General features: G+C 37.6%; 1 protein-coding gene across 1 annotated transcript; it reads right to left on the bottom strand.

Moving 5' to 3' along the window:
* Window positions 1–10,167: 10,167 nt before the first annotated feature.
* On the bottom strand, window positions 10,168–13,041 carry FIBIN (fin bud initiation factor homolog). The gene has a single exon (XM_074275535.1). It carries the CDS (start codon window positions 12,051–12,053, stop codon window positions 11,424–11,426), a length of 630 nt encoding a protein of 209 aa, XP_074131636.1. The 5' UTR covers window positions 12,054–13,041; the 3' UTR covers window positions 10,168–11,423.
* Window positions 13,042–20,308: the final 7,267 nt, after the last annotated feature.

Below are 20,308 nucleotides of genomic sequence, written 5' to 3'. Positions count from 1 at the left end.
CCAGTGAATACAAATGAAAAACCAGCTCAGATTTTACTTTAAATAAAGATATTTTTCTGAGGAAACTAGAAGCCATCTCTAACTCCAAACATTCTGTTTATATAATGCAAATAATATTTGTCATCCCATATTCTTGGAAAATAGGCTATGGAAAAATGTATTACAGGATATAATTTTTTATCTGCAGAGCTACTCTAGCCAATATTTTTCAGCTTGAGTGCATTTTCCCCCCAAGTTCATATATTGTTAAACTGAATTTTCTGAAGAATCATAGGACTTCAGAGCTGAGAGTGATCTCATTGTTGTTCAGTTGTTTCAGTCATGTCTGACTCTTCATAATTCCATTTGGGGATTTATTGGCAGAAATACTGAAGTGGATTGCCATTTTCTTCTCCAGCTTACTTTATACAGATAAGGAAACTGAGGTCAACATTGTTAAGTGACTTGTCCAAGATAACAAAGCTAGTAAGTGTCTGAGAGCAGATTTGAACTTAGGATGATGAATATATCCTCAGTCAAGCCCTATATATTTATTAAATTTGCAGCTTCTTCCTTCTGGGCCCAGGTAGAACATGTCTAATCCCATTTCTGTAAATTAATATTTTCATTAGTGGAAGACAATTTTTAGTTCCATACTCGGGATTCTCTTCTCCAAGCTGAACATCCCCAGTTCTAACCCTTAATCTTTTTGTGATATGAGCTTGAAGTCCTTGTATTCAGAAACACAGATTTTGCCCTGAAAGGGACCTTGAAGATCCACCTCTCCAAACCATTTTGGTGAGGAGGGAAGTGGCAAATGACCTGCTCAAGGAGCACACATAGAGTAAATAACAGAACTGAGGTTGACCAGTCTCTCCATTACATCATGCTATCTTATTTGATGAAGGAATGAGTTAACTATTCAAAAAGAGTTAAGCAACTCCTCTGTGCCAGATGCTCTGCTAGCCACTGGGAATATAAATGTGGATGGAAAACATCTCTGCCCTCAGGGAGCTTATTCTCAATGTATGTGTGTAAGTTTATACAAAATATATACCAAATATATATGCCAAATAGAGATAATTTTGGGAAAGGTCTAACAGTTTATGGGGGAATTAGAGAAAACTTCATTTAGAGATATTACTTAAGTTGAGGTCTGAAAGAAATTCAGTATTTTATAAGGAAAAAGGTGAAAGATGAGAATGTCTTTCAGTCACAGGTAATAGTTTGTGCAAATAATATAGATATACTTTACTAAAATACCTCCTCTCTCTCTATTTATAAAGATCCAAATCCCTCTCCTCTCCCTACTCTCTCATCCCTCTATAACAAAACATTTTGGTTCAGTCTTTGATTTTTTTCTCCAAGATAGTCCTTCTAATTCTGAAAAGTTGATGTTGTTTCTGTTGTGATATTTTCTTCTTCTTAATTAATTATATTCTTCTTAATTATTCGATATATGCTTTACATTTACTTATTTGTGTATGTGTTGTATCTAACCAATAAGCTTTCCCAAGGCAAGGGTTATATCCTCACAACAAACACAGAACCATTCCTACTAGGTTCTTTAGAGGTACTGGAATTGAATTGGATTTCTTCTAAAATAGAAACATAGTCATGGAATAGTAAAAGGTCAAAAAAAATTTTTAATTCCTGAATTCACAGGATAAACGATGCTTTCTTAAACAAACTCAAGTTTAAGTGTGATGCTACTTTTAAGGCTGACTTCCCAAACTGGTCCAGGATGGGATATGTTTGAACAATGTAGGGAGAAAATACGTTGGTTATGGGAGTCAGGAGGCTTGGATTGATATCCCTTGAGTGTCAATATCCTCTTATGAAAAATGAAGAAATTGGAATGAGAAAGTCTCTAAGGTTGTTTCCAGCTCTGTTCTCTATAATCCTAAGAACTGAAAAACCAGTGAGTTCTTTTAGAGGAAAATAAAGCAGAGAAGCAAAGGATAGACAAGAGGATGGAAAGGTAGAAAGCTTGGAAAGAGAAAATCAAGCCTTTCAGTGTGGACAAAAGACAACGCAAAGAAATCCCACTAGCTTCTTATTCTTTGTAATTAGATGTGTACAATGCTATCATGTGGAAAATGTTAGTGGTTGACTTACTCAGATTGCCTGCAAAGCATATATTTTGAAAACTGAACAGAGGACCACAGTTTGATTGGTATTGGGATGATATTTGGGCAGAGATCAAAGCAAGAGAAGAGATTTGGGCTGCACATTTCCTTAACTGCCTTCAGGAGGAAACTTTTTATTGATGGAAAAAGCCAGTGATCTCTGCCAAACTTGAAACTTTAAAGTTTATGTAATTAATCATAGCTGTCAAATTTCTTTTAGTAAACTGCAATCTATTGACATATACACTGTCTTTTCTTGGGGGAAAAATAAAATAGTGAAGAAAAGTTCACAGAGGACTCGGGAATTGAGGAACATGTGAGACTTAAAAGAACATATACATATATATATAAATATATACATATATATACATATATACATATATATATATATATATATATCTGCACCTGTCTATATTACCTTCTCCTTGTTCTTGCTCTGAACCACTCTATCTATTCCCTGCAATCCTTAATATAACATTTAAATGGGGGAAAAGATGTTTGGGGATTGTTTGAAGCAATTGGAGATGCTTGGATTTGAAATGAAAGGTTTTAGATCAGTAGTTTTGTATATAGCTTCCTTCAAATCTGTTTTCAAAGTGACCAAAGGAAAGCAAGCCTTGATTCATCATAGATGGGCTCAGGGGGAAGCAGAATTTATTAAATGATGGAAGTTGCAAAAATGTGTAACTTGGTTCCATGTAAATAAATCTTCAGGGGAAGGTGTCTTGGATTTGGAGCTGCAAGAGATCTGAAATCACAATTCTGATTCTTGCTGGTTATGGGATCCTGACTTTCTTTATCTAATCATAGTTGGCATTCCATTGCTCCCTCTGCACTATCTTCACAGTGACCTGCAATCTTTCAACACTTTGGCACTCTCTCAGGCTATCAGCGAAGCACTAGCTAGCTATATGCTCTCTCCCTTTTCCCCATTTTGACACCTTGTTGAACTATTTCAACTGTGTACTGTCTTCTCTTGAATCCCTTATAAGGAAATCCTTATCCTATTGTGTATCATGCCTTGCCAAGCTCAACCATATGTTATTCCAACCATCCATTGACTTCGCTCTTGTTTCCTTGCTGGTACATCATGAAACTACTTACTGAGTCATCTACAAATTTGTGTTCTATAACGCCACTGCTTCAAAGACAATCCTTTTGCAGTGCTTCCAATTGATTCAATCATTCACAATGGCTTTTCCAAACTTTTTATTCTTATTCAACTTCCCATGATTCCTCTTGCCCCCAAACTGACATTTGAAAAAGACCCTTTGTCTTACACTTTAAAGAAAAAAAAACTGAGGCTATTTGCTGAGAATTCTTCCTTCCCATCTCATTTCATATCAGTCAGATGCCTCCTTCCACTATCTCCTCCTTCACTCTAATTCATATGAAGAAGTAAGTAGTCTTCCTTGCCAAACCAAATCCCTCTACATGATTCTATTTTGTTCTCTCCAGTAGATTATACCTTGCTATTTCTCTGTCACTTCAATCTCTCCCTGTTTCCTATGCTTCATTATTATCTATAAACATATCCTTGTCTCCATTTTAAAAAAATCTTCACTTGTTCTGTCCATCCTCACTAGCTATAATCCTATGTCTCTCCTTCCTTTCATAGTTCAATAACTGGAGAAGGCCATTTACAATTGGAATTTCTCTTTTTCCTCACTCTATGTTAAACTTTATTTTAGCTTCTGATCTCATCATTCAGCTGAAACTTCTTTTTCCAAAGTAACCAATAACTTTTTACTGTCAAATCTAATAGCCTTGTCTCAATCCTCATAATTTTTGACATCCCTGCATTTTTCAACATTAATCACCCTCTACTCTTTGATGATCTTTTTCCTCTCACCTATTTACTCCTCTTTTTCAGTCTCCTTTGCTGAATCATTTCTGCTAATACTGGATATAATGCAAAATTGTCTCTTGGGTTCTCTTCTCTTTTCCCTTTAGTCTATTCCATTCACCTACTGTCTCATTAGCTCCTGAAGATTCAACAATCATCTCTACACAAATAATTTTCAGGTTTATTTATCCAACTCTTAACTTTTCTCCTAATGTTTACTCCCCATTTCTAACTACCTACTGGATATCTAGAATAGGATGTCAAATAGACATCTTAAACTCATCCTGTGCGAACTGAACTCATTATCTTTGCCCCTTCTCCCCCTGATGCCTCCCTGAAATCTTACTTTCTTCCTAATTTCCCTGTTACTGCTCAAAGTACCATTAGCCTCCCACTCAGGATCTTATCCTATGTTCATCCTTACTTTCTCCTTATCTCATCATTCTTCTTCTGTATTCAATCTTTTGCTGACTTATTGATTTTACTTTTGTGACAACTCTTGTATATAACCCTTTACCTCCTCTGACACTATCACAATGCAGACCCCCATCACTTCATACCTGGATTATTATAATAATATTGAAGTTAGTATCCTTGCCCCAAGTCTTTCTCTTCTCTAGAAAATCCTCCACTCACCTGAGTGAGTGATAGATCTTCCTGAAGAACAGATCCGATTGTTAACACACTGTTTCAACTTAATAAACTCCAAGTGTTGCCCTGTTACTGCTAGGATCAAATATAAAACCCTCTCTTCATTACTGGTTCTATTTCCTGTCTTTTTAATATTCTTAGATTTTATGCCTTGCCTGATACTCAGTACTCTGTGATTCAGCAACATTGATAGCTTTGCTGTCCCTCACATAGGATTTTTTTAACTGAATATTCTCATCACCTGTACTGCGCTCCATCATCATCTGTTTCCTTAATTCTCTGGTTTCCTTCAAGGCTTAGCTCAAATACTACCTTCTACAAAAGGCCTTTTCCCAGTTTTCTGATAGGATTCTTGCAAGGTACTTATGCACTTAATTCAAGCCTTTTGTTAATACCTTCCCTTTAGATTATTTTCAATTTGCTTTATATAGACAGATATTAACACCTTGACTTCTCTATCATCAAGTGAGCTCTTGAGAAGTAGGGACCATATTTCTGCATTTTTTTTTCATTTCCCTTGTTTAGCAGTACTGAGGAAATTGTCATTCAGTTATTCAATTGTGCCTGACTCTTTATGACCCATTCCATGAAACCATAATGTGCCAATGGTGTCCATGGGCTTTTCTTGGAAAAAATATTGGAATGTTTTTACAAATTTGCATTATGTTACTTGCTCAGAGTCACACAGCTAATAAATGTCTAACTTGGAATTTGAACTCAGGTTCTTCTGACTCCAGGTCCATGCTCTCTACACCTAGTTGTCCATGTTGGGTATGTGGTAAACACTTAATAAATTCTTATTGACTTGACGTTGGGGCAAGTCCCTTGACCTTTCAGATCACCAGTTTTATCATCTATAAAATGGAGAAAATAATATTTTTATTATCTATGTTATAATGCTATTTTGAGGAAAGTGGTTTACATCCTTTAGAATATGTTAAAAATGAGAGACAGGTTTTCATCCTGTTTGGGAGGGAAAATAGAGAGACTTGGTAGTGAATCTCACTTCCTACATTTATGTAGCTGTTTGATCTTAGACCAGTCATATAAGTTTTCTCAATTTGTCTTCTCATCTACAAGAGAAAGATTTGGACTTGATGATTGCTCAGGTTCTTTGGAGCTTTAAACTAATGATCCCGTGATCCTTTGAGTGCAAGCTTCTATAATTATCTGGACTAATTAAAAAATCTGGTCCAAAAGTAGAATTGTCTGCCTTAGGAGGGAAGGAAGAAATAGTCATTGGAGGCTTTCAAGTGGACTCTGGATTACTGCTTAATAGGGATGTCATAAAGAATAAATCTACACAAGTAAGCATTGCATATGCAACATAAGAATAATCTTTGAGTTGAAAAATCTTGGATTTGTGTCTTGCCTCTGGCACTTATCGGATGTGTGATATGGAACACATTACCCAATCTGTCTTGTCCTAACTTTCTCATCTGTAAAGTGGGGATAATTATTGTAGAATTTCCTCTGAGATTTGCCCTGAGTACAGCATTATATAATGGGACTGATGTTATTTATGTCCTTGATTGATAGTAACTTGCTTCTTTACTTTTCCATCACATTCTCTATATTATGTTGAACGATAGAGTATCTATGATTACATTTTATTCCATTTAAGACTGGAAGCTCCATGAGGACAATCATTACTGAAAATGTTTTGTATTTGCTCTGTATTTTATATTTCAAATTATATTTTATTTACTGACATATATTTGCATGATGCAGTGGAGAGAATTCTAAGTTTGGATTCAAGAGCAAAAGAACAAACCCAGATATTTACAAGTCTGCATTATCCTGAGGAATCATTTTAATTTTTTCAGTTTCATTGTTCTTATCAGGAAAATGAAGCACTTGGAGGAGATAAGTCTTATGTTCCTATGTTTGTGTTCTTTCCTCCCATAAAATGTTATTTCCTTGAGGGTAGGGGCATTCTATTTCTGTATCTCTAGTATCTAGAAAAGTAAGATTCTGTAATATATAGTAGATGCATAATAAATGCATGTTAAATGAATTAATCTAAAGTTTTCAACTCCCTTAAACTTAGCACAGTAGGTCCTACCACCTATTTGATTTAGAGTCAGTGACTTAACCTTTCTAGGTCTCAGTTGTACTCTATTATCTCTTGATAACGCTAACACAAAATTGTAATGACAGAAGATAAAATTCTGGTTATAACTCTGACATCTAGAAGTAATGGACCTTGGCAATATGTCAAAGGAGAGGATTCCAAATTGATTTTCAAGCCATATTCTATCTCTTTCCAAAGTTGTACCAAGAGACTGATTTCCCCACACTCTTGAAGTCAGATTGAAAATTATGGCCCTTTACTTAGGTCTTTCTTTGTTGTCTCACTGACCCAGAGGTGGCCCTGGATTCCAGAGATCTATATCAGAAGAACACAGGCTTTTCTCCTACTGGAAAACTTTTGAATATAAACCGTCCAGGGCCATGTGGCTTTCATCTGTGGGTCAGCTGATAAATGGGGAGAGGTTATCACTACTTGTTTCATATTTTGACCATAGTAACTCAAAAGAGTATCTCCTAAGGTATGTGGAAGGGTTGTGATTCCTGAGGAGATTATGCAAATTATTTAAATACCCAGTAGGGGACTGTGTTCCTCAACCATCACATTCTATTTTTCATCTCAACTCCAATGATAATGTGAATAGGATTATAGAAGGGTTAAAAAAGGGAATAGACTGCCAAAAGTGTCCATTCTTCAAAAATATTTTGTTAATGCTTTTGTCTTTATATCAACCATCTATTCCTCCCAGTCCCCATCAAAAATTGAGCCTTCTTGTGTAACAAAAGAAAAGAATAAAAGAAAAAACAAAACAAAACAAAACTCTATCATAAATAGTTTGCCTGTCAAAGTAGAATACCAGTAATCCCCTATCTCCTTTCTCTGGGAAGAAACATGTTTCCTTATCTCTTCTTCAAGACTTTATGGCCCCTTATTTTATGACTTCATTTTAAGTCAAAGCTGCTCAACTAGTATTTCTGGAAAATATATTAGTGATTCTTTTCATTTACTTTAATTTTGGATGAAGATAATGTTCCTTCCTTACCAACCTACTAAATGACAAGGAAGCATGGGAGCTACCCGAGAAAGAGTACTGGATTTAGAATTGGAATATTTTAGCTCAACTACAGGATGTATGACCCTAGTCAAGGTAATTAACTTCCCTGCACCTCAGTTTCCCTCATTTGTAAATAAAAGCCTGGATGACTTTTGTGATTCACACCAGCTTTAAATCCATGATACTATGTTAATTATTACAACTCACTCCTATTTATGACTGATCCCTCTGGAAAACTTCTAACTTACAATGTTTCACTAATCCATTCAGACTTTTCTGTTCTAAATTTAGTATTTTTCATTTCCCACCCAAGATGCTTTTCTGTTTAAGAGGCTCTGCCAAGAACTCACTGTGTGGCTTTGTGAGTGGCTGCTGTTCTCTGGGGCTTTCCTGTACAATGAGAAAGAGAGGTGAGTTAGATGAGATCCCCAAGGTCCTTTTTAGCGTGGTGACCCATGGCCTCACTTTTCAGGAGTCCAGATCCTAAGAAAGCCTCATTTGTTGAATTTCCTGTCATGATTATTATATATCTTCCATGTGCTTCAGGGAAATTTTTAAGTGAGTTATTAAATATGTTTAACATGCTAAGATTTGAGGCCCCACTTACACAGACCTATCCTTATGTCATTAGTAGAGTGTAAATGGAAGGCTAAAAAGTTTGTGAAAGTATATATTCACTTCAGTAGCCTCCCTAAACCTACACCTGCAACTGCCCAGGGAGACTGGAGGACAGGGTTGTTCTCAATGACCATGAGCAGCACCTGGTTGCCAGCCCTTCTTAAATAAGATGGAAGCTTACAGATGGTCTAGACTGGAGTCTTGGGCATGTGTATATGTAGATAAAAAAGCTATAATATGGATAGGTTCATAGACACCCTAAAAATAACTTCTGAAGATGGAGTTCTGGATAGTGGCTTTGGAAGCAAAGGTCCAGTATATTGGGGGTGGCTTATATAGGTCTACAATGGAAGGGACGTCAGAGGCCATTTACTTTGATCTTCTCTTGTTAAAGATACTGAAGCTGATTGCTGAAGGCCACATTGATAGTTAGCATCCCAAAAATGAAGTTTGGACTCAGTTTTTTTGATCCTACAGCTAAATTTGGAGAAATTGGGGGGAAAGTTTTGAGGAGAGAAATGGGGAATTTAGTGGAGAGAAAGCTAGACTTGGAATCAATATAACCTGAGTTTAAATCTGGCCTCAGGGATTTATTAGCTGTATGATTGAGCAAATCCCTTAACTTTTGTCTGCCTCAGTTTCCTCATCTATAAAATGGGGATAATAATACCATTTACCTCCCGTGATTGTATGAATTTCTAATGAGATAATATATGTAAACATAAAGAATTTTTGTGGACATTTACATACTGTGTAGATGTTAGTTACATTTTTAGTCCAAGATGCCTGGGAAGCACCATGGACTGGATGCTACATTGCTGGTTTTAGAGATTTCCCAGGGTAAAGGTAAGGTGACTGGCCATGGCCAGTCCTCGGATGGGAGCTGAAGATTTCTACAAGCTCTTCCCTTCCACACATTTTTCTAATTTGGAACAGTTACACATAATTTTAGTCAAGTGCATTTTCTTCCAGAGAAAACTCTGCTAATGGGATTTGTCCCACCAGTAGCAAAGGAATTCCAATTAGAACAAGGAGCTGGGGAAATGGAGATCTGGGAAGGATTGGACCCCTTCCATAAACGACACTAGCTACATTCCCTTAATGCGAGTCTTTATGTCTAGCAGGCCACAGCTGCTGCCACCTGGAAATGTCTACTTGCTCTCTGGAGTAGTTTGACCCCCATTCTGAGGGATTGCTGGCTCTTCACCCAGCTTTGAGAAATGATTCAGGATCAGAGAATTCAGCTCTCACTCCACCAAAGGCAACAATAACTTTGCTGGGATTCTTGGTAACCTGCATGAAGGAAGATGAGGATACGGGTGGTGTGGGATCCACTTTCTTATATATTCTTATGGGAAAAATAGGTTACTTGTGAATGAAGCCCTGAAATAAGCACCCTTCTATGACTTTTAAAAATCTCATTGTTCTTGGAATCTATAGTTCCATCTGAAATCCCAAAAGAAAAGAAAGATTTAAGGATGAAAAACAAAGGAACATTGGAAGTAACACTCTTCTTCCAAATAAATAAAAAAAGTGGAAAAATTAAGGGGTAAGATTTCCGAGCTGACATTGACTATTCTAGGGTTTGCCATTTGAAATCGCAACTGCGTAGTTCTGAAAACTTTCAAATCACTCAGTTCCACAGCAGTTGGTTCTGATCATCTCCTCTTCCCTTTTTCAAGGGAGCACCCTGGCTTCTTTCCATGGGCAAAAATGAAGACAAACAAAAAAGATGCAATGATTAAAATTAGAGCGTGTAAAATGGTCTTCTACTGTATACCTCTCCACCCCCATGGTAAAGGCTCTAGGAGATGAAAGGGGGAAGTGAGCTTAGGAATAAAACACAGTGCAAAATTCATTTCCACTTCTTTAAATATTTATTGAAATGACATATAAAGGGTTAGTACTGTCCTTACTGGCCCTGCAATTCCTGGAATCCAACAGCTCTGGAAATCACTCAGCTCCTCAGTGAAGCTGCTGGAGCTTGCTGGAGAACTGTGTACTTTTCCTGTCTGTCTCCACAAGATACTTTTAAGTAGTCCAGCTCAGTGCATAAAATTGTGAAGTTTACCCATGAGTGTCCCGGCACAGGCTAGGAGATTGTTGGTATTTTTTTAAACAATAGGAGCTGGTCAAGATCGAAGAAACAACATGAGAAATCCTTCTCCCTGCTTTATTTAATACTTAGTCTAAGAAATGTGCTTGACATCCATCACTGGCCAACTCTTTAAAACATGAGTGGCAATCACAGCCTTAAGTTACAAAAGAAGGAGAGAGATAACATGAGAATACATTTATTGTCTGAATAATAAACTTAAGACAACTAAAGAGTTATTAGGTTCTCAGGACTTAGCAAAAGATATTGGAAACCCTATATTGAAAGGATACACTGAGAGCCCATAGGTTGAGCATCTAAAGTTGGACCCCAAACAGCTCTTCCTTTTAAAGTTGGCCATTTTTAGGTGCGAAAGGCACTCAACTGGACACAATCCAGCCGAGGAGCACGGGGGCAGCAAGACCCTCATTGGCTTAGTGGGATTTGTAAGCCCAACAGCTGGGACACATGTCTCACAGCCTTTTTAATCTCGAAAGGCAGGGAAGAGATTTCCCCACTCATTGGAAGGGGAGTACAAGTGCCGATTCCTTCCCTAAAATGATGGAAACCACAGCTAATAAATAAGAGAAAAAGGAGGCAGCGAAGAATAGACCCGGAGATTTACTGCTAAATGAACCCTTGGGTTAAGGTTTGAGGTTTGATGACTCTCCCAAGAGGAACAAATGATCATGAGCTCAGAGTCCTTGGGGAGGGGGGGGGGGGCAGTCTGCTGACTTCCCAGCTTCCAGGTGAGTTCCGAAACATGGGAATAACTGGACGGGTTAGGGGAAGATGATCAGGAATGATCCCAAAGCACTTCGGGAAGTTGCTGGCGTGCTTTTTTTTAAGCAGAAAATACTCTGTAGCAACATCCACCACAGAAACCAAACAGGGTGATAGAGCTGTGCTTTTAATAGTGCCCCAGACTTACTTTTTCAAGGGAAATCCAAAGTATCAATCGGGGAGGGGGAAACAAGCTGGGAAGAGCAGTTAGAGTGTGGAGAGTCTCTTCGCCCCTTCTACACTTTGAGATAATCGTTTTTGAGCCTCCCTAATCGGGTGCCGTGGCTCCGGATGGTTAAGTGGAGCAGCTCGTACTTATCCCTGAGCCCCGCGGAGACGTCCAGGGTTTCCTTAAGCAGGGAGCGGGTGTGAATGAGCATCCCCAGAAAGTCATCGTTGAGCCTGCCGTCGTGCCGGCCCTCCTGTTCGCGGCCCTGCTTGAACTTGCTCTCCAGCTCGGTGAGGGACTTGTCCGAGTTGGAGTAAGCGTCCCCGATCTGATTGGACTCCCGGCGCAGGTACTTGCCGTAGCTCTCCTCGCCGTCCAGGTCGTAGGAGATGCTCTTGCTGATGCCCTCCAGCACCCTGCCCGCGTCTTCCACCTGGCGCCCCAGCACGGTGAACTCCTCCCTCAGGGTGAGGCTCAGCAGGCCGCCGGCCGGGCCCGGCTCCCCCTGGGCACAGCGCCGGTGGTCACTCACTCGGAAGAGCAGCTGACACTTCTCCGGATCGTCGTTCTCTTCGTAGTCCCCGTCCGGCACGAAGTAGTGGTGCAGGGTCCCGTTGGACATCTCCGGGTACAGGGGCCCGTCGAAATAGCCGTGGCACAGATGGCAGAGGAAGGTCATCCAGATGTACCACAGCATCCTGGACGCTGAGGATGGAGGTCGGGGGTGGAAGGTTAGAGGTCACGGGAAGATGGAGCCAAGGGAGAAGCAGCAGCCCCCTCCCCACCCCAAGTCAATGCCCTGCTGGAGCAGACGGAATCCCAGACCCCAGACGCTTAGCAGGCTTCATGTGGGTTCACCGCAAAGCACATCATCTCCTTCGCAGTTTGGGGTTCAGCCTGGGCTCTTTCCTCCCGAGACCCCCCTCTCCCTGGCAGCAATTCAGCGTCTCTGGCTTCCGAGGAAGGAGGGGACCCCGTCCCCCCGCTGAGGATCCAGGTGGAGTGTCTGCTCGGGGGATTCCCTTTTTTTTCCCCCCTCACTGGAAGACTGGTCCTTTCCTCCTAGGAGATGGAGCGCAGCGGAGCCGAAGGGAGGAAAAGCAGCAGGCAAGGGAAGGGATTCTGGCGAGCAGATAGTCCTGTCTGGGGCTCTGGGCTGCCTGCTACTATTCCAACTCCTGGATTGGTAATGCAGAGCTTTTCCTCTGGCTAATGATATCCTTAGGATCTCCAGGCTCTCAAATTACAGCGGGGTTTCGTCACTTAGAAGCCAGGGAACAAGTTTGGAGAGAAGCCTTTCACTGGGTCTCCGTTGTTAAAGCTACAGGGTCTCTTTTTCTTTATTAAAAAAAAAAAAAGAAAAGAAATGAATGTGAGTTTTAACATGAAATTAGGGAAAGGCAGGACTTGGCAGCCAGCTAAGTCTAGAGGATTTTCCAACCCAAACCTTGAGGTGGAGAAAATAGACTCTCCCTTGATGCCTTTCCTGCCCAAATGCTGATTCTCCATTTAGTTGTCAGTTAACCTAAACCGTCTCCATAAGTCTATGTTTGCCTTTGAATTTGAGTCTCTGGGACTCAAGCAGAAGTCGGGGAAATGGCAGCTTGGATGAGGATTTTATGATTAAAGAAAAAGGATTCTGCTATCCTTTGAAACATCACCAAGAAAGGAGAGGGCATGCTTTGGCCCTAAATGCTGTTTGACTTAAAAATAGAAATTAGAGAATGGAATTGTACCAGGCTTCTGTAGAAGATGACAGGGGGGGGGGTGTTTCCTTTTAAAGAAAACAGCCAAAGTCAAGTCTCAACATTGCTGTTCTTTTGCTCATACCTGGAATGCCCTCCCTCTTTTTCCCCCTCTCTGTAGCCTGATGAAATATCACCTATCCAATGAGATCCTCCTTAAAATTCCACTTCCTCCATGAAGTTTTCCTTGATCAACATGGCCAGAAGTAGTCTGAGATTTTAGCTCAAATTTATGGCTCAAAAGGCCACAGATTTACAAGAAGAAATTTTGAAGTCCTTTGGTCCAATCTTCTCATTTTACAGATCAGGAAATGAGACCCAGAGTGTTGTCACTTACTTGCCCAGAGTTATATGAGGAGAAATGGAAGAACCAATTTGGGATTCCAGGTCATCAGACTTCAAAACTAGCTTCCTCTGTATACAATAAGCTTCCTGCAGTATAGACAGTACTTTGTGTTTCTTTTAATCAGATTCTATTCTGGTACCATGATCACTATATAATATAATGTGATATATATGTATTTATAGTATATGTGTGTATATATGTATACAAAATGTTTATGTATATAAGTATGTGTATATATAACATATATTTATAGTATATATGCATATATAATGTATACATGTATATATGTGTGTACATATGCACACACAGGCACACATCTGGAGTCAGAAAGACCTGAGTTTAAATTTGGCCTCAAATGCTTCCTGTCTTTGATGATCTTGGGCAAGTCACATAAGCTTTGTTTGTCTGAAGCATCTAGATGGCTCAATGGATAGAGTGCTGAGCATAGACTTACTAGCTATGTGATCTTGGGCAAGTCATTTAGTGCTGTTTGCTACTATTCCAGCTCCTGGAAATGCTTTTATGCTTTTATTGCTCATCTGTGAAAAAAAAAAGTTGGAAAAGAAAATGACAGACTAATCTAGCACTTTTGTCAAGAAACCCATGGGGTCACAAAGAGTTAGATGTGATTAAACAACTGAACAGCAGCAAATATAATATATTAATATAATTTGAAATAATTATACATTCATCCATGTGTAATATCCTCTTTCTCAAATAAACTCCATTATGGCAAGAAGTTCTATGTATTTTTTAATTTTTAGAATATCTCCCATTATCTGATACAGAACTCTGATTTGTTTTTATAAGTGCTAAAAATGATCTCATTCATTAATGTATAAAGTGCTGGGGATAGAAATCCGGAAGACCTGAGTTCAAATTCCGTTTCAGAAACCTACTAGCTTTGTGATCCTGGACAAGTCATTTTAAACTCAACCCCACTATCCTCATCTGTAAATGAGAATAAAAATAATGTCTACCTCCCAAGGTTGTTGTGAAGATCAAATGAAATACCATATGTAAAATGCTTTGTAATCCTTAGTATGTGTTAGTATATCATCATCATCATCATCATCATCATCATCATCATCATCATCACCATCATTATTATTGTTATTTTATAATTTGCTGAGTTGTAAAAGTTTCTGAGGATGGAAATACACATATCTTCATCCCTGAAAGCAAAGAGCAAAACAAAAAAGAAACAGTCCTTCCCTTCAAACAACTTGCTTCCATTCTATTGGATATGGTTGTTGACTTGAGATGAATTTGCTCCAGAAGAATATATCTTTAAAAACAAAACTTCAAAAATATGTCTTACTTGTGTAAAAGGAACAAAAGCAAACCCAGCTTAATTGCTTTAAAAATTTATAATAGTGTTTTATTTTTTCAAAATACATGTAAAGGTAATTTTCAACATTTAGCTTTGCAAAACTTTGTGTTCCAAATTTTTCTCTCTCCATGCCCCTTTCTCTCTAGACAGCTAGTAATATGTGCAAGTCTTCTAAATATATTTACACATTTATCATTCTGCACAAGAAAAATCAAATCATAAGGGGAAAAATAAGAAAGAAAAAACGAATAACAATAACAACAAAACGGTAAAAATGCTTTGTTGTGAACTACACTCAGTCCTCATTGACTTCTCTCTGGATGAATATGACTTTCTCCATCAGAAATCTATTAGAATAGGCCTGAATCACCTCATTGTTGAAAAGAGACAAGTCCATCATAGTTGATCATCACAAAGTCGTCTTGTTGCGATGTACAATATTCTCTTGATACTACTTATTTCACTTAGCATAAGTTCATGTAAGCCTCTCCAGACCTTATGAAATCATCCTTCTTATTATTTCTTACAGAACAATGATATTCCATAACATTCATGTACCATAACTTATTCAACCATTTCCCAACTGATGGGAATCTCCTCAGTTTCTAGTTCCTACCAAACTACTAAAAAGGGTTGCACCAAATATTTTAGCATATGTTGGTTCTTCTCCTTTTTTATGATCTCTTTGGAATACATACCCAACAGAGAGACTGCTAGGTCAAAGGGTACATACAGTTTGATAGCCCTTTGGGCATAAATCCAAATTGCTCTCTAGAATGGTTGAATCAATTCACAACTTCCCCAACAATGTACTAATGTCCCAGTTTTCTCACTTCCTGTCCAACATTCATCATTATCTTTTCCTGTCATCTTAGTGAATCTGAGAGGTGTGAGGTGGTACCTCAGAGCTGTCTTAATTTGCATGTATCTAATCAATAATGATTCAGAATATTTTTTCACATATCTAGAAATGGCTTTAATTTCTTCATCTGAAAAGTGTCTGTTCATATCATTTGATCATTTATCAATTAGAGAATGGCTTGGGCCCTTATAAATTTGAGTCAATTCTCTATATGTTTTAGAAATGAAGCATTTATCAGAAACCTTAGATGTCAAAATTTCTGCTTCCCTTCTAATCTTCTCTGCATTGATTTTGTTTGTAAAAACTTTTTAACTTAATATCAAAATTATCCTTTTTTAAATTTCATAATGTTCTCTAGTTCTTTGGCCATAAATTCCTTCCTTCACCACAAATCTGAGAGGTAGACTATCCCCTGTTCTCCTAATTTGCCTTTAATCACTTTTATGTCTAAATCATGAACTCATTTTGACCTTATCTTGGTATAGAGTGTTAGATGTTAGTCAATACCTAGTTTCTGCCATACTATTTTCCAATTTTCTCAGCAATTTTTGTCAAATAGTGGGTTTTAAATCTTGGAAGCTAGAGTCCTTGGGTTTATCAAACACTAGGTTACTATAGTCTTTGATTATTGTGTCTTGTGAAGCTAACCTATTTCATTGATTCACTGTTCTGTTTCTTAGATAGTACCAAATAGTTTTGATGACTGCTGCTTTATAATATAGTTTTAGGGCTGGTACATCTAGATCACACTCACTTGCATTTTTTCCTTAATTCCTTTGAAATTCTTGACCTTTTGTTCTTCCAGATGAATTTCATGATTTTTCCCTACCAGCTTAAAATTTAAATTGACTTCATATCCATTATTATAAAAGGAATTATTTCTCAGAAAGAGAATAGACTTGTCATCTCAGAGGACCTTTCAGTTCTGAAATACTGTGATTTCATACTACTTTTAAGCTCAACTTATATTTAAAACACCTCTATAAAATCAGTTGAACTGTTGGGATCATCCATAATGTGCAGATGGGAATGCTAAGATAGGAGACAAGTCTTTTGGTTGAAGTCATGCAGTTTGTAAGTGTTGGTTAAAGCAATTTCTATTATGTAACTTTGTGTGTCTCTATGCATCTGACAAAAATCCTAAATGAGCATTTCTGAGGCAAGTTCCCTCTACTTTTTAATTTCTATCACATGGTTATATTATTCAAGCAGAATATTCTGTCACTGATGGCCTGTCCCACTTCCTTTTTCAATCTGATTTCTTGTGCCATGAGAAATCTCCTGTACCTCCAAAATAGTGATTTTTGCCTTTGTTTCTTCTCCCGAACCGGAATATTTTCTGAGCTCTGCCCATCAATGAATTGTTCTAGGAACTTTTCTTCACATTAATTTCTTTTTATTCCAATTGAGTAGGTGTCTACATGATATCAAACACTTGGATGAAATGATGAATCCAGACAATCATTTGGACATTCTGCCTTTCTGATGCCAAACATCTGGATGTTTGGAAATGTCCAAACGATTGACAATTTTCCAGTTTTAATCCACATTTTCGGCATGATGAAGACATAGGTTTGGCCAGTTTGTGATGTGTTTATATCAATAATAGTAGCCTGCCATATTTTCCCAGGGCTTTGGGGAGGCAAACTATGCTTTCCTCCAATAGACCTGGGTGGGGAATCTAGGAATTTCAATCCTACTTCTCTGGAACCATGAGGAAGGGTATAAGCAATTGGCCTTTGTTAAAATGGATGATACAAACCAAGGAGGGGGAAGGAGTTTTCTGTGATATATTTTACCTAGGGACATAGACTTCCCCTCCATGAAGTCTTCCTTGACTCACTAGGTTCACAAGATCATAGGGAGCTCAAAAGTCCCTGGGTAATAGATAAATCTAAGATGCCTTGACCTAAAAGAGACTTCAAAAATCACTTGTTACAATGTTTTCACTTTACATATAGGAAAATTCAATTGCAAAATATTGTGGGGGATGAAAAAATATATAATTCCCATTGTTCAAATATGGAAATAAAAACCCAGAAAAGTGACACGATTATCCAAGTTTACAGGGTAAACTATAGGCAGTGACAGAATTGGGCCTCACACTTTCTTATTTTAGCATCCAATATATTTTTCATTATACCTAATTTCTCTGTATATTAGTCAACAGGTAATCAATAAAATTTATAGAGTAATCATTGCGCTTGGTATATTGAGGGCAAAACTTTTTAAGAAGCCAGTTTAAAGGAGACAAAAAGAGGGAGAATGGACTAGGGGAAATAGAATACTGGATTAGAGGGCTACCTATTCTAAAATTAAAAAAAAAATTATTATCTCTGTGACTTAAGCAAATCACTTCATTTCTCTGCCTCAGTTTCCCTGAGGCCATTTTGATATCTGTATTTATAGTGATGGGATTTGCTATTGGAACTTCTGATAAAATCAGCAGGTTGCTAATTGCTTATAATTATTTGTCTTCAGCAGAAACTAAACTTTGGTAATGGGTAGTTGAGATGTTGACTTTTTACCATTTCTTTTGGCATAATCAATATTGGTCAATAAAGTGGGTTTTCTTAAATATAAATGATCAATCTGTACTTTCTAGTCCTGAAGTGCTGTTATAAATCCCTTCAGTTTATAAAAAAAATCTCCTTGGCTTGCTCATATAATCATTGCTTCTTAGTCTACATAGTGTTGGTCAAAATCATGAGGATGTCATTCATGGAAAAACGTTTGTTTTCATTCTGTGTATTTAAAGATTCCATGTGGACTTTCATGGCTTTTGGTTACAGTCAACAAATCCAATGATGTGTACTCATTGTTACCTTTTATTATTATTCAATGTAATCATTTTTGCTCGTTGCAAATATATTTTCATTATGTGTGAGCCTCCTGCTTCTTTTTCAGGAAAACCAGAGATTATTATTATTTCTCCTGCTGCTTTGATGGGTATGCATTCTTTATTTTGTCTGCAATTCAATAATCATTCTTTAAGCATCTACTGCATCAGTAGGTGATGGTGATAGCCCTACAAAACCAAGTCATCACAGTTTCCCTACTCTCAAGAAGCCTTCCATTGAAGAGAAAGAATGTTAATAAATACAAAGTTTAATTTTTAATGGGAAGGCTAATATGAAGAGCATTTTGCTAACAACAGAACCAGGATTTCAAAGGGCAAAAAGGAAGGTGAAGGAAGAATGGGATTGGGATCCCAAAAGGAGTTGGGCTGATCTGCATTACTGAGAAAGTTAAGAATACCAAGCTAACAGCAAGGGATCTCTGTGGTTTATAACTCACATTTTGGCATCCTTGGAGAAACTTGTGTGAGTTAAGAAGGAACAAGAAGTAAAGATTTCAACAACATAATAGAAAAAGGATAGGAAGAATGACTAACTTTTTCCTTTCCAGGAAATCCTCTGATCTCAAGTTTAAAATATAGCTAGAGATAACAAATCTCAGATAATTTGGGATGTTTTTCCTCACAATAACTATAACAAATTGACATAGGGAACGTACAATCCATCTTCCCATAAGATCAGAGAAATAGAAATTTATTGAGCACTAGTCCAATTTGTGAAAGGAAGAGAGTACAATTAGTTCTGCTTTTTGTTTGTGTTCCAATGAGATTAATGTATTAGGGAACATTTTGAGTGTAATACAATTTTTGGGTTTGTTTGACAGGTTTCTTCCACAACAAAATGCTAAAAATGGTGCCTACTTTGCAACAACTTGAAAGCTGTGACCTTTTCCGTGACTACTTCCATAAGCAAACTTCAAAGTCCTTTTCAAGATAAAATGCCATATTTCTTATATAGCTCGTGTTGCAGGAGAAGCTCAAAGATAGGGGAAGGCTAGTCTACCACAGTCCTTTGCCCCCTTCCAATTTTGTCCCCCAGCCCCAGAGTTGTGACCTACTGAGACTCCACTCCACAGCCTAGCCCATGAAAACCTAGCTGACAAACTGAGACTTAACTACTGTAGGAATTGTAGATTTCTTAAACATTTAGCTCATACAAAATGGTGCTACTCTTTGTATCAAATTTCCATCTTTCTTTTAAAATCTATAGTGGCTGAAATTTTTGAGTATTGTGCTCTTAACTCATTTTTCCCTCTGTGAGCTTGTAGTTTTTATTGCATCATTTTGCATAGTTAGGTACTTTTGGAGGATGTGTCTGTCATGTTATAGTGGAACTGACTATAATTGATTATAGGTAAAGTCTAGTTGTTCAGGTCCCAAATGCCAAGGGTAACCTCATTTAAGAGACTATACTAGTAAATCAAAAATGAAATACTTTAAACCTGCAAGAATTGGGTTAAAATAAAACAAACAACATTTAGATTATTTTTTTTTTCTTCTTTTTCCGGGGAGATTTCAGAAATAACAATGATAAATAATTTTCTCATTTGTAAATAGACAAAACCATTTCTCATCAATAGCCTAGTCATAATGTTAATCTATTAAATGTTAAGACCCACAAATAAAAAGATATAAAAAAATCACAATCTATAATTTTAGAGACCTAGCAGAAAAAATCACATGAGAATAGAATAAAGCACATATCATGTTTTCTTGTTATCTACCAGACTTGTCACATTGATGAGTTCATTTAGCCTACAGAAGATGATCTCTAAAGAGTAGCCATTATAGTTAATAGCAAAATAGGAA

This window comes from Sminthopsis crassicaudata, chromosome 6, assembly GCF_048593235.1.
Source record: "Sminthopsis crassicaudata isolate SCR6 chromosome 6, ASM4859323v1, whole genome shotgun sequence".
Taxonomy (NCBI): Eukaryota; Metazoa; Chordata; class Mammalia; order Dasyuromorphia; family Dasyuridae; genus Sminthopsis; species Sminthopsis crassicaudata.
Note: the sequence above shows the minus strand (reverse complement) of the source record. Positions and strands in the feature narration are given on the sequence as shown.